The 12,098-nt window shown below is 48.1% G+C and overlaps 1 protein-coding gene and 1 pseudogene across 2 annotated transcripts; both read right to left on the minus strand.

Annotated features, from left to right (window-relative positions):
* Positions 1 to 2,912: 2,912 nt before the first annotated feature.
* Positions 2,913 to 4,590, minus strand: LOC110308297 (annotated as a pseudogene). Its single transcript, XR_002379543.2, has one exon. The product of XR_002379543.2 is annotated as a coronin-1C pseudogene (transcript).
* A 1,301-nt stretch (positions 4,591 to 5,891) lies between these two features.
* On the minus strand, positions 5,892 to 8,189 carry Nhlrc1 (NHL repeat containing E3 ubiquitin protein ligase 1). The gene has a single exon (XM_021180618.1). The coding sequence runs from the start codon at positions 8,128 to 8,130 to the stop codon at positions 6,925 to 6,927; it is 1,206 nt and encodes a 401-aa protein (XP_021036277.1). The 5' UTR covers positions 8,131 to 8,189; the 3' UTR covers positions 5,892 to 6,924.
* Positions 8,190 to 12,098: the final 3,909 nt, after the last annotated feature.

The raw sequence follows: 12,098 nt of genomic DNA on the forward strand, positions 1-12,098 counted from the left end.
TCTTCCTGACCTCCAATGCAGCCTCACCCAATTCCTCCACTGGGTTTCTTTTCTCCACCTAGGGATTTCCTGCTGTGATCAGCTTACTCCCAGGCACTGACTCCCCTATCTCAGAGTTTTCCCATCATCACCCTCTGATGATCCATCTTCTCAAGTTCAAACTTCAAAGACAAGAGCCAAATTGGATTCCCTTGTTTTGCTTTTTGTTATTATTTTTAAAGAAAAATCTGATCACCCCAGGCTGATCTGTAGCCACATTCCTAGCCTTTCTTGTTTGCTGTGAGCCTAGCCTTTATTAGCCCAGCCATCTCTCCAGCTCACATTCTTAGTCTAATCAAAACCCTTGGTAGGTGCTGAAGATGTAGTTCTCTTGGTAGAGCGCTTGCCTAGCCTGTGAGAGTCTCCCAGCATCGTATCAACTGGGCATGGCGTAGACTTGTAATCCCAGCACTCACGAGATGGAGGTAGGAGGACCAGGAGTTCAAGGTTATCCTCAACTACATCTTGAGTTTAAGGCTAACCTGGGCTACTTGAGACCCTACCTCACAAATCAAAACCACCACCATGGTGAGGCATCGGTGAGGGTTGGCAGTTCTTGGGTTGTATGTGGACTAGTTCTGAATCTATATTGCTAGAAGGACCTTTGGCGGATACAGCTGCCAACACAGGGCCTGTGCATGGGGCTATGAGCACAGCGACTCCACAACGGCGCACTACAGTGGCTGTGTGAGTTTTCCCCTTCCAACCACATTGTCTATGTATTACACTCTGAGGATAACCATGGCATATCACTACCAACTGAACATTAGTCACCAGGATGTATTTCTCTTGTCTGTGCTAAGTGTAAGGTACATTAAATCTGTGGTCATCAGTAGTTCTTGCTCATTTCCCCCAACACGTATGGGATTATACTTCCTCTCAAGGAGTTCATGTAACTCATCTCCAGTGGAGTCTGCACCACCTCGAAGTGGAGGCTCCAAACAGGTCTAAATAAGGACCAACTATATTTGATAGTCCTAGCCCTGCGTGCCAAAGCTAGAATTTTTAGGAGAGTTAAGACTATGAACCCTAGGCTGGAGAGGTGGCTCAGTGGTTAAGAGCACTGACTGTTCTTCCAGAGGTCCTGAGTTCAATCCCCAGCAACCACATGGTGGCTCACAACCATCTGTAATGGGATCTGATGCCCTCTTCTGCTGTGTCTGAAGACAGCTACAGTGTACTCACATATATAAAATAAATCTTTAAAAAAAAGGGGGGGGCAGGGACAAATGTCTTTTTAAAAAATGCCAAAGGCAAAAGATGAAGAAAGTAAGATCTAGAGGCCAGAGTAAGGTCAAAATGAGCTCCCAGTGCCAGAGGACCAGAGGAGACGAGGCGGAGGGTGGTGGGAGGCTGTGGAACGGGCACTGTCGCGCCTGTGGTCTCAGTAGATAGTGCATGGCTGGTGTCCTGGAAGAGTTTGCTTTCTTTCGTTCTTTACGTCATGTTCCCTCTCATTTCAGCTCTCTCCCATCACGTTTGGCACCCTGAATGATCTGCTGAAACAGAAATCCATTTCTTTTTGATCATTGGAGAATTCATTTTTAATCATCAGTTTGGTTTAAAGAACACAGCCCGGAAGACAGAATTTATATCGACATCACAGGCTGCTGACTTGAGGATGCTTGGAATGAAGAACAGCCGAAGTGTTTCGTATAACAGACTCACGGGAAGATCTGCCCTAGACACTTCCTGCTGCGTACCCTGACCCACCCTACTCCCAAGAAAGACAAGCTGCCACAAAGTACCAGGTTACAGTCATCACATCTCCAGCGTAGTCCAGCACTGCGCCACAAACCTACATCTGACTCTCCATTGCAGACATCCAAGTGCCTATATGCTCTCTTAACTAAACAAAGCAAGCACATAGGCTGTAGAGGAAAAGATGAAACTAATGGGCTGAAGAGATGACTCAGTGGTTAAGAGCACTGGCTACTCTTCCAGAGGACCAAGGTTCAATTCTCAGCACCCACATGGCAGCTCACAATTGTCTGTAACTCCTGTTCCAGAGGATCTGACACCCTCACACAGACATACATGCAGGCAAAATACCACTGCTCATGAAATAAAAATAAATTCAAAAAAATTTTTTACTTAAAAAATTTTAAATATGTGATAATTTTAAAAAAATCTTTTTTTTTTCAGGTTAAGTATAATCACCAAGTTCCCTCTGTGCAATCACCCAACTTCTAGGAAAGAGAGAGCAAGGAGAGAGAGACGGGACTTTTGATCGAAGACTCAATGGAATGGGGGCAGTGTGTGGGTCCACATGATTTCTCAAGTCTTCCTTCTGCACAGTCATTAAACTAACGCCCTGGTTTGTGCTGTGAGTGAGCCAGCCCTGTGCAGGCAGCTGCACTGATTGTGAGTTGTTTTTGTGAGTGTTTATACAAAATAATCATCTCATCTTCATTTAGTTTATAAACATACACAGTGCTGCTGCCCTTTTTAAATTGAGGAGAGAAAAGAAAGAAAGAAAAACCACACAAATACTGCAAAGTAGAAAAATACAAAGAAAAAAAAAAAGCTACTTTCAGTTTTGGCAACATTAAAAAGGATGAGACAGAGAGCAGAGGTGGCGCTGGCCGGGTCATCAGGTGTGTGAGGAGGATGCTGGGTGGGGGGGNGGGGGGGGTTGGGGGCTTGGTCTCTAAAATTCAGAATATCTGGCATTTCAAATGTAGGAAAGCTCAGCAAGTCAGCAGACCTGCCAAACATCAAAGCTCCCTGAAGAAAGCTCAGCTTTCAGGTCTGTGGAAATTTGGGAGAGGAACCGAGTGGAATGTGGCCTACCGATGGCTGACAGATCTGACATGGAATGTCTCCAAATGGCAGTGTCTCCCTCTCTCTGCCCTCCCTGGCTGGGGGTGCGCCGAGGAGGAGCAGCCACCTTCCGTGGAGGTGGTCGGGCCTCAGGCAGCCATCTTCACCAGCTGCTGCTCCAACTTGGAAATGCGCTCGTCTTGACTGCAGTTTGTTTCCTTTATGGATTTGATCTCTTTCAGAATCGCATCCAACTTGGCTTCGGTTTGCACACTGGCCGTGTCTGTGGTCTTCTTGGGGGCACAGATGAGATCGCTCTTCTTGTTTACAGCTGGCTTGTCCAAAATGTTCTTCTTGACCACCTTGAGATCTCTGGAATGTACCCATACTTCAACGATATGAGGATGGGGTCTGCATTCTTCCCCCTCAAACCACTCCTCCGCCTCAAGGGCGGCTTCCGGCCCCCCCCCCCCGCTGTGTCAGGGTACAGGTCATCTTGGAAGAGGTCAGACTTCCTGGGGACCGTCATGATAATGGGCTCCCACTGTCTCTCATGAAGCTTGAAGAATCTGGCAATCTCACACTTGTTGACGTCAAGGCCCGGCTTGGGCATGTAGCCCATCCCTCACTGAGGCTCCTTGCCGCTGAAGTGGACATATGGGGATTCATCCGCGGATACTGCTGTCACCCTTCCCAGATAAGTAGATGATGCTGGTGTCCGGGTCGTAGAAGGGGAGCAGCACCCCATTGCTAGTGTCCATTTCATGGAGAGCAATTGGTTCCTGCATGGTTTTTTGGGTTCCAGAGCGCCAACTGCCGCTTGCTCATTCGGCTAAAGCCAGTAGTGAAGACATTGCTGTCCACCAGGAAGATGGCATGCATAGGCCTAGCTCCTTCGTGTGCTTTCTCCTTCGCCGCCACCATCTCCTGTTTCCTGGGGTCAATGACTCTCACTTTCTTGTCTTTGGATGCAGTGCAGATGAGACTACCGTTACGGCTCCAGCTCATGTTGTAAATCATGTCTGAATGTATATCGTCCAAGTTGATTAAGGCTTCCCCTGTCCCCATGTTCCAGATGATAATGGCATTATCACAGCCTGCACTGAGAAGCACATTGCAAGCCGTCGGGTGCCAGGCCACGATGCCAACTCTTTTTGAGTGACCTCCTTCTAGAATCAGTCAGGGAAAGGGTCAGTCCATTTTCCGGGATCTGCCAAACCATAACAGTGCAGGCCTCTGAGCTGCTGGCGATGACCTGATCGTTATGTGGACACCAGTCTATGTCCAGCACTGGTCTTGTGTGGCCACACACTGTAGGATAGGATTTGTCATTTTGTCCCGTCTTGTGCAGAGGGAGCATCAGGAAGGCCCCTCCCCTACTCGCTTCTATGATGATGGCCACGAATCTGGGGTTGATGGCACAAAAGGGACTGTCCCAGGTGACTCGGGAGACGCGGATGTTATCAAAGCACTGATCATTCTTCACCACCTGTCCAAAGACGTGCCGGAACTTGCTCTGCCGCACCACTCGCCGCATCGTGTTAGAGCCCGGGTGCCTGAGGCGCTGCCGAAGTCCCTGCTGCAAAGCCCCGGGCTGCCGCATCCCGCCCTGCACTGAGTGCCGCGCGGGGGAGGGGCGCGGCAGCCACTGCCCAGTCCCTTGCGCACGCGCCCGGCGCCCCCACCCCCAAATCTTTGAATTGGGTCCACAGACACTAACATTATTCAAATGAAATGGTTCTGAAAGAAAACACTGTAAGATCAATCCACAGTTGTTATCTAAGTTTTGCTGTTACATATTTAAAATAGCTGTGAAGTCACTGGTCTATGGTGATAATTTATCTGACTTTTTTTTTTTTTTTTTTTTGAGGCAGGCTCTAACTATGTAGCCCAAGTTGGCCTCATAGTGCTATGATTTAGGTGTGTGCTACAATGCCCAGCTGAGAGCATCGGGATGAGGGAGAAGAATTCAACCACCGGGCTTCCTGTTAGAGGACCAGTGGTGCTGAGCAGTGCCCAAAATGTTACAATTGATGTTATGGGATGGAATCGGTTAAAGCAACAGTGTGGGCAGGGGAGAAGATGATTTAGGAGTGAAGATGCCTGCCACAGAGCCTAATGATCTGAGTTCAGTATCTCAGACCCAGATGGTGGCAGACGAGAACAGGCGTGTCACTCAAGTCCTCTGACCTCCACACATGATGGCATGTGCACAATCACACAGGCACATGTATGAACATACAAATAATAAATAATGTATGTGATAATTTAAAAAGAAATACGGGCTTTAGTGGGCTGGCATGGTGGCTAGGCCTTCACCTTGGGCTCCTGATGTCAGCTTTCGTATCCTTTGGAAGACACTTCAGTCATACTGCAGTGAGTGTCTCTATTAAAACCATAGGGGCTGAGTGTGGTGCGTGCCTTCAATCTCAGGCAGGAGGCAGGAGAGGCAGAAGGCAGGCGGATCTCTTGAATTTCAAGGGCAGCCTGATCTACAAGTGAGTCCAAGACAGCCAGGGCTACACAGAGAAACCCTGTCTATAAATAAAATAAAATAAAATCTTTGTAGAGCTAGCTGTAACTCAGTTGGTAAAACACTTACTTAGCATGTATGACACCCTGGGTTCTACCTACCTCCAACACCACAGAACCCTGGGTGTTGTGGTACTTGCCTTTAATTCAGCACTTGGGAGATGGACGCAGGAGGATCAGAAGTGAAGGTCAGGCTTAGCTTCAGAGCATGTTCAAGGTCAGTCCAAGATGTACAAGACCTTGTCCCCAAACAGCCTCTTTGTATAAAAGGATATCATTTGGCTGACACACCATCAGTTCTTATCGAAAGCAAACTCTCACCTCTCCAAAGCATCCCCAGAAAACATTGTCACGCTGCCCAGAGGTGTAAGTTATTTGGTAGAATTCCAACATCCCTGAACTCAAAGATTTTTGTGCTTGCTTAAAAAATAAAAAACATAGAGAGGATCAGCACTTCACCCCAAATATTCTCCACTCCTCCCCCCTCAATTACAGCACTGGGGAGCCCTTACGTTGGTCAAGGCTGTGTTTCCGTTCAAGACACGTTTCCAGCACTCTAAAAGGACAAAGACTGTTTATTAAGTACAGTGTTTGAATCACATTTCAAATTACACAGAGGAAAAACCTCCATCACAAAGTGCTTCAAGCGTCAGAGATTTACCACAGCAAACAAAATCACTCCTGCCATCGATGTGCTGGGGCAAGATCTAATTAACACGGGTCTCATATGCCCATGACGCTAGCAGGCAGTGGCTATGCAGATTTTTCTCAAACTATCACAGGGATAGTTCCCAGTGCCCATAGAGGAAGGAGAAAGAGGTGGGGGAGGGAGAGGGAGAGGGCAAGGGAGAGAAAGAGAGGGGGAGAGAGAGAAAGAACACACTAGTCCAGCCTAGCCTCAAAATTACTAGGTAGCTAAGCTGCAGATTGCATTGAACTTCCTGCCTCCACTTCTTAGGATTTGGAGTTCTGGCACACGCTATCATCCTGGCAGTCTTTGCCTTATAAGGAAAGAGCTCAACTTTGTTTCTTGTTCAAATCTTGGAACTGGTAATAAACCATCTACTCTACCTTTGGGGGAACTCACAGCTGAAGATGATGGACAACTTCCCTTTTCTCCTAAAATCCCCATGAAGACCCCTTTCTTGTCTCTTTGTGCACTTTATCAGTTACCCACTTGTAAGGAGAACATACATAAGACACAGCTCACAGTTTTTTGTTGTTGACGTCATCTGACATCATATCTAAGAGCAAGTGGTTTGGAGCCAGAACTGAATTCAACTGTCCTAGTGAATACAACTCTAAAGAAACCATACTGAATGCTCTGGGTCTGTCTTCTCATCTCCCAAGTGGATGGATAATAGGAATTAACATCGCTGTGTGTTAAGGAGCAAACAGGCTAAGATCTGCACATTTCTTAACACGGGAACAGGCATTCACCGAATGACAAATTTAATTATTAGTCTTTTAAAACTGCCTTAGTAACTGCTTTTGCCATTCAGTTACCATTACTTCTGCCTGGATGGATGGGTGAGACCAAATCACTCCCAATGACACCAGGATTTCTGACTCCTGGCTTCAGGATCCCCATCACCCTCCGTTGCCCTCCATCACTTTAAAGACTTTTATAGAATGGGATGCAGTATCCAGCACAAGAAGAGAATTCTCCTTGGTGAAGGCCAGTGCCACAGGACGGGAGAGGCCGTGAGTAATTATAGGTTTCAGGGCTGGGAATTCCTCGGGTTTCCCCAAGCAGACGATGGCTGGACCAGAGGTGTCAGCAACAATCACGTTTCCTTGGTGATCGAAGGTCACAGCAGAGGCAGTTACTTTGGAGGGGAAGAGGAGGTTCAGCCCGAAGCTATCCACCTGGCCAATCAGCTGCATAGTGGAGTTGAACACCTTCACCCTTGTGTTGTTACAGCCCGTCCTCCCAAAGGCACAAGGATGCTCTAGGACCGCGATGGCCCCGGTGAGCCATGACACTGCCAACCCACGGGGACTGCACAGGTGAGCTTGCAACCTCTCAATCCTCCGAAGGACCCCTTCAGGGAAATCTGCTTCCAGCAGGTGCAAAGTCCCTGCCTCTGCATCAGTCACCAGGACCCCGTTGTGAGGGGTGATCTCCACACCCCAAGGCAGGGAAAACTGCTTTCCCACAACCAGCTTGATCTGGCCAAAGAAATCAAACACTTTGAGGGAGCAGTCGCCAGCGTCGGTGACAACCACATGGCAGTCGTTGGTGACGGCGACATCCAGTGGGTACTTCACGTCATGCGCTGCGTCCCCCTTTTCTCCAAACTGGTGTGCACCTCCTCCTCTGGAGTCAAAGATCTTGACCCGTCTCTTCCCGTCGTGCACGACCACTACCCGTCCGGTCTTGGGGCACAGTGCAAGCCCTGTGGGGTTCACTAGGGTCCCCCACCCGCCGAAGGCGTGGTAGCAGGTGAGAGTCCCCGGCGCGAAGGGGGCGGCGCTGAGGGCAGCCGGGGACGCGTGGAGGGTGGAGCCCAGGAGCTCCAGAAGGTGCAGCACCGGCAGGCAATCGCTGGTGTCACAGGCTCGGCAGGCCCGCCGGCAGAAAGGACACTCGAGACCCAGCGTCCGCGGGTGCGCGAGGGCGGCCACGCAGGCCAAGCAGACCACGTGGCCGCAGGGCAGGTTGCGCGGGCGCCTCTGCTGCCAGTGGCCGAACCTCTCGAAGCACACCTTGCACTCCAACAGGCTGACCTCCGCCTCCCGCACCAGCTCGGGTCGCACCCCTGCCGCTGCCATGGCCGCCGCCTCCTCCCCCATTGCTCCCGCCGCTCTGCTGCCTCCGCGCAGCCCTCGGTCAAGGCCACGGTCACAGAGCGGGGCATGCGCTCTGGCGCGGGGCGCACACTGCCACCCCCTGGCGGACGCACGACGCAGTCGTCCGCATGCGCCGTGCGCAGACCCGGGACGATCACGTCACGGGTGGAAGATTCCAGGATTAAAGATTGAGACATGTCAGCGGGGGTGGGGTGGGGTTGGGGGTGGGGGTGGAGGTGAGTGGGTCTCTCCGTGTCCTCCTGTAAGTGACAGCTAGTCTCCCAGGGATGGTGCCCAAAAGGACTGCCAGTCAGCTTCGCTGGGAGGTGGGTGCCAGGGCTGGGCAGGGACAAGACATGGCTCCTAGTCTCTCTATAGTATGATTCTGAAGAAAGAGACACAAGAAAGAAGATAACTTCAAGAGGCAGATGTGCATTCCTCTCTGGTGTGTTTTTTTCCTTCTTGTGAGAAGGTAGCTACGTAGACCTCAAAGAACTGGGTGTGATAGTTGTGATGCCGGAACTCAGGCGGCGGAAACAGGAGAATAGCTGTTGGTGGTTAGTTGGAGGCCAGCCTAGGCTACAGTACCTAAAAAAACAAACCCCCAAACCAAAACAAACAAAAGAATACTAGTAAAGTAGGTTTGCATGGAAGGGATATTTTGAAAGCTGTTAGCTCTCTCACATGGTGGTCTACATAGTGAGTTCCAGGCCAGTTAGAGGCACAGAGGGAGACCCCCGTCTCAAAAACAAACAAAACAACAACAACAAAACTTGTTAGTTAGTAGCAATTATTATAGAATTCTCTCGTGCCTGACTTCTTTTAAGTGGTTTTCATTCACTTTTATTTAAGCCTCATAGAGGCCGTGATTGGAAGGCAGGCAGTTTGACTACAGGGCATCTTACTGTCTCTCACTGATCATCAGATATGGTTTTGTATGACAAATGTTTGAGTCTCCTTGGCAAAGGCTTAACTGCTCCAGTGTGTGGGCTGAGGGGTACTGTGAAGGGGATTATAATGTATAGATAAGTTTGAGCCAGCGGTTCCTCCCTGCAATGCCTTCCAGTCCCGGGAAAGATTGAAAGTAAAGGGGCTGAAGCGATGGCTCAGTGGTGAGGAGCGCTTGCTGCCCTTCTGGAAAACATGAGTTCAGTTCCCCTCACCATCTGTAACCCCAGCTCCAGGGAATCCAGACTCCCCTTCTGGTCTCCATGCATTTGCAAACATGTGAGATACATTCACACAAACATATACACCTGCAAATAAATAAGTATAGGAAATACTTCAAAACTGGAGAAATGATTGACAATAAAAATGATCTATGATATCTTGGAAGTATCCTAATCTTATGGTCAGTATAATCTTCCGAAATCCATTGGGGGTATTCAAAGCTCTCATTTTTGGAGTTAACTGTCTTACATGAACAAGGTGCAGGCCAAAACCATGCATTAGAACATTCTTAATCATAAAAGGCCGTGATCATGATTGGTTACCCTCTTGTTCCATAGACTTCCAAGAAACTGGAGGACTCAAGCCTGTGTTAAGACTCTTCGAGAGAAATTCTTTGGAAGGCCAAGGAAAACAAGCAGTTGTTTTTTTTTTTAAATCAACTACTACATATCTCAGAGATTGAATGTTAGACCAGAATAACCAAGCTGATACTATGATTTCAAAATGCATTTCCATTCTAAATAAGACACCAACTAAAATAATATCTCATAGAAATTTTTTTATTAGTAATTTTTAAAACTTTTTTTTTATTAGTGTGTGTGCACGAGGCTGTCTGTGTGTCTGTGTGACCTCTGGAGGCCAGAAGAGGATGTTAGATACCTGAGAGCTAGAATTATAGGCAGGCGTGAGCCACTGAATGTGGGAGGCTTCCTGCTGTGGATTCTCAAGACTGGGCAGCGAGCGTATGTAACTATTGAGCAACCTCTCCAGCCCCTCAGAAATAATAAGAAAATAGATTTATTTTACTTTTTGTGTATAAGTGTTTTCTCTACATTATGCCTGGTGCCATAGGAGGTCGGAGCGGGGCTGTCGGTCCCAGGAAACTGGAGTTATGGATGGCTGTGAGCCACAATATGGATACTGGGAATCACACCCAAGTCTTCTGCAAGAGCAGCAAGTGCTCGCACCGTTAAGCCTTCTTTCCAGCCCCTCAGAAACAATTTTTAACCCAGGAAACACAGTCTGGATACAAAACTGGACTATTTTTAGAACTAGTCTTGTGCAACAGAAATGTAAGGAAACCCACATTTTAAAATAATTTCCTTGTATCCCCATTTTTAAAAAGTTGAAAAGAAAAACGAAATTAAGTTAATCGAATTCTTTGTGTCCAATCCATCCTTTGGACATTGTAATCCCCTGAAAACATGAATGGAGACATTTTAACACTCATTTTGTATAGTGAGTAAAGTCTGGTGTGTTTTACGTTCAGTGTGCATCTATCTAATTCAGATAAGCTAACTTCCACACGGGGCTGGCGGCTCCCACACGGATCATGACAAACGCAGAGCCGTCCTAGGAGGTGTCATCTTTTGAAGGTATTTCCCAGACTGACCCTGATGGATCCCTTACTTGTATCTAACTCGTCTCCGCTCCAACATTGCACCCAAACTATTCAAAGACCCCGATTCATTGCTGACTGCAGCTGAGCTGTGTCCTCTAGAGATGTCCAAAGGCTTGCTGCCTGCTGAAGCTCCTTCTCTGCCTTCTCAGGCCTTTGCTGCCTCTGAGAGGCTACAGGTGGCACTACACCATGAGCACTGCTGGCTAGGTTGGGCAGTGTTGCAGCAAAGACACTCAGTTTTCTCCTGGGGTTTACTATGAAGCACTTAACTAGGAGGGTGTTTGTTTGTTTGTTTGTTTGTTTGTTTTGAGTCAGGATCAGCTCATGTCGGCTTCACGCTGGTTATGAGGCTGGGGCTGGCCTTGAACTCACCATCCTCCTGCCTGTACCATCCTAGTCCTAGGACTACGGGTGCTTGCTACTATGCCAGCCCAGATATTAAGTTAAAGGGATGGCATGTGATTGGCAGTTAAGGTTTTTCTCAGCTCTACAAAGCTTCCAGCTTCAGGAATAGAAAACAAAACCAAGGTCTGAGTCTCACAGTTTAGGGTTCTTGGCAATCTTGATCTTCAGACTTAGCCTCCATCCCATGGAACCCGCCAGTCTCTGCTCTGTTGTTTCTACCAGCCTAAGCTGACAGCCTGGTCTTTCTTCTGTCGGATCAAGGATACAGAGTCTGATCGACAGCCTGGTCCATCTTAAAGCTTGCGCTCTGTCTTCATCTCTTTCTATTGCTTTTGTCCCTGAAGGGACACACTGAGTTCCACCTCTGGTTTTGCTCAACTCTGGACTGCACCAAGCACAGGCCTCACAGGTTCGCACTTCATCTGCCAGGTGAACGCCATCATCAGGTCAGGAGGAAATGTACAAGGACTTACCTCGGATGTGGCAGGGCACACCCTTAACCCCAGAGTTTGGGAGGTAAAAGCAGGCATTCCTCCCTAAATTCCAGGCCAGCCAAGGTTACATAGTGAGACGTAGTCTCAAATAAAGAAATAATAAAGACCTTGGGTTAGGTAGGTAACTCCATGCTAGAGCATGTTGCTTACAACCAACACTGACACTGATGGGTCAAATTATAATAATAATAATAATAATAAAGTTTGCTTTTGAGAGATATTTAATCACTCAGGAAAGGTCAGAAGAACTTGAGAGGAAGGCAATAGAGATGTACCATTGGGCCTGTAGTGAGAGCATGTGTTTGTAAGATCACAAGTATGTAAAGGCAGACCAGAGGGGGCTGTAGAGATGGCTCAGTGGCTAAGATGCTCTTCCAGAGGTCCTGAGTTCAATTCCCAGCAACCACATGGTGGCTCACAACCACCTGTAATGAGATCCGATGCCCTCTTCTGGTGTGTCTGAAGATAGTAACAATGTACTCACATACATACAATAATTA

Source organism: Mus caroli, chromosome 13, assembly GCF_900094665.2.
Source record: "Mus caroli chromosome 13, CAROLI_EIJ_v1.1, whole genome shotgun sequence".
In the NCBI taxonomy this organism is placed as follows: domain Eukaryota; kingdom Metazoa; phylum Chordata; class Mammalia; order Rodentia; family Muridae; genus Mus; species Mus caroli.

Bases quoted from the DNA above. Each gene is read 5' to 3' on its own strand.
- Nhlrc1 (XM_021180618.1), bottom strand. From the start codon at position 8,130: ATGGGGGAGGAGGCGGCGGCCATGGCAGCGGCAGGGGTGCGACCCGAG.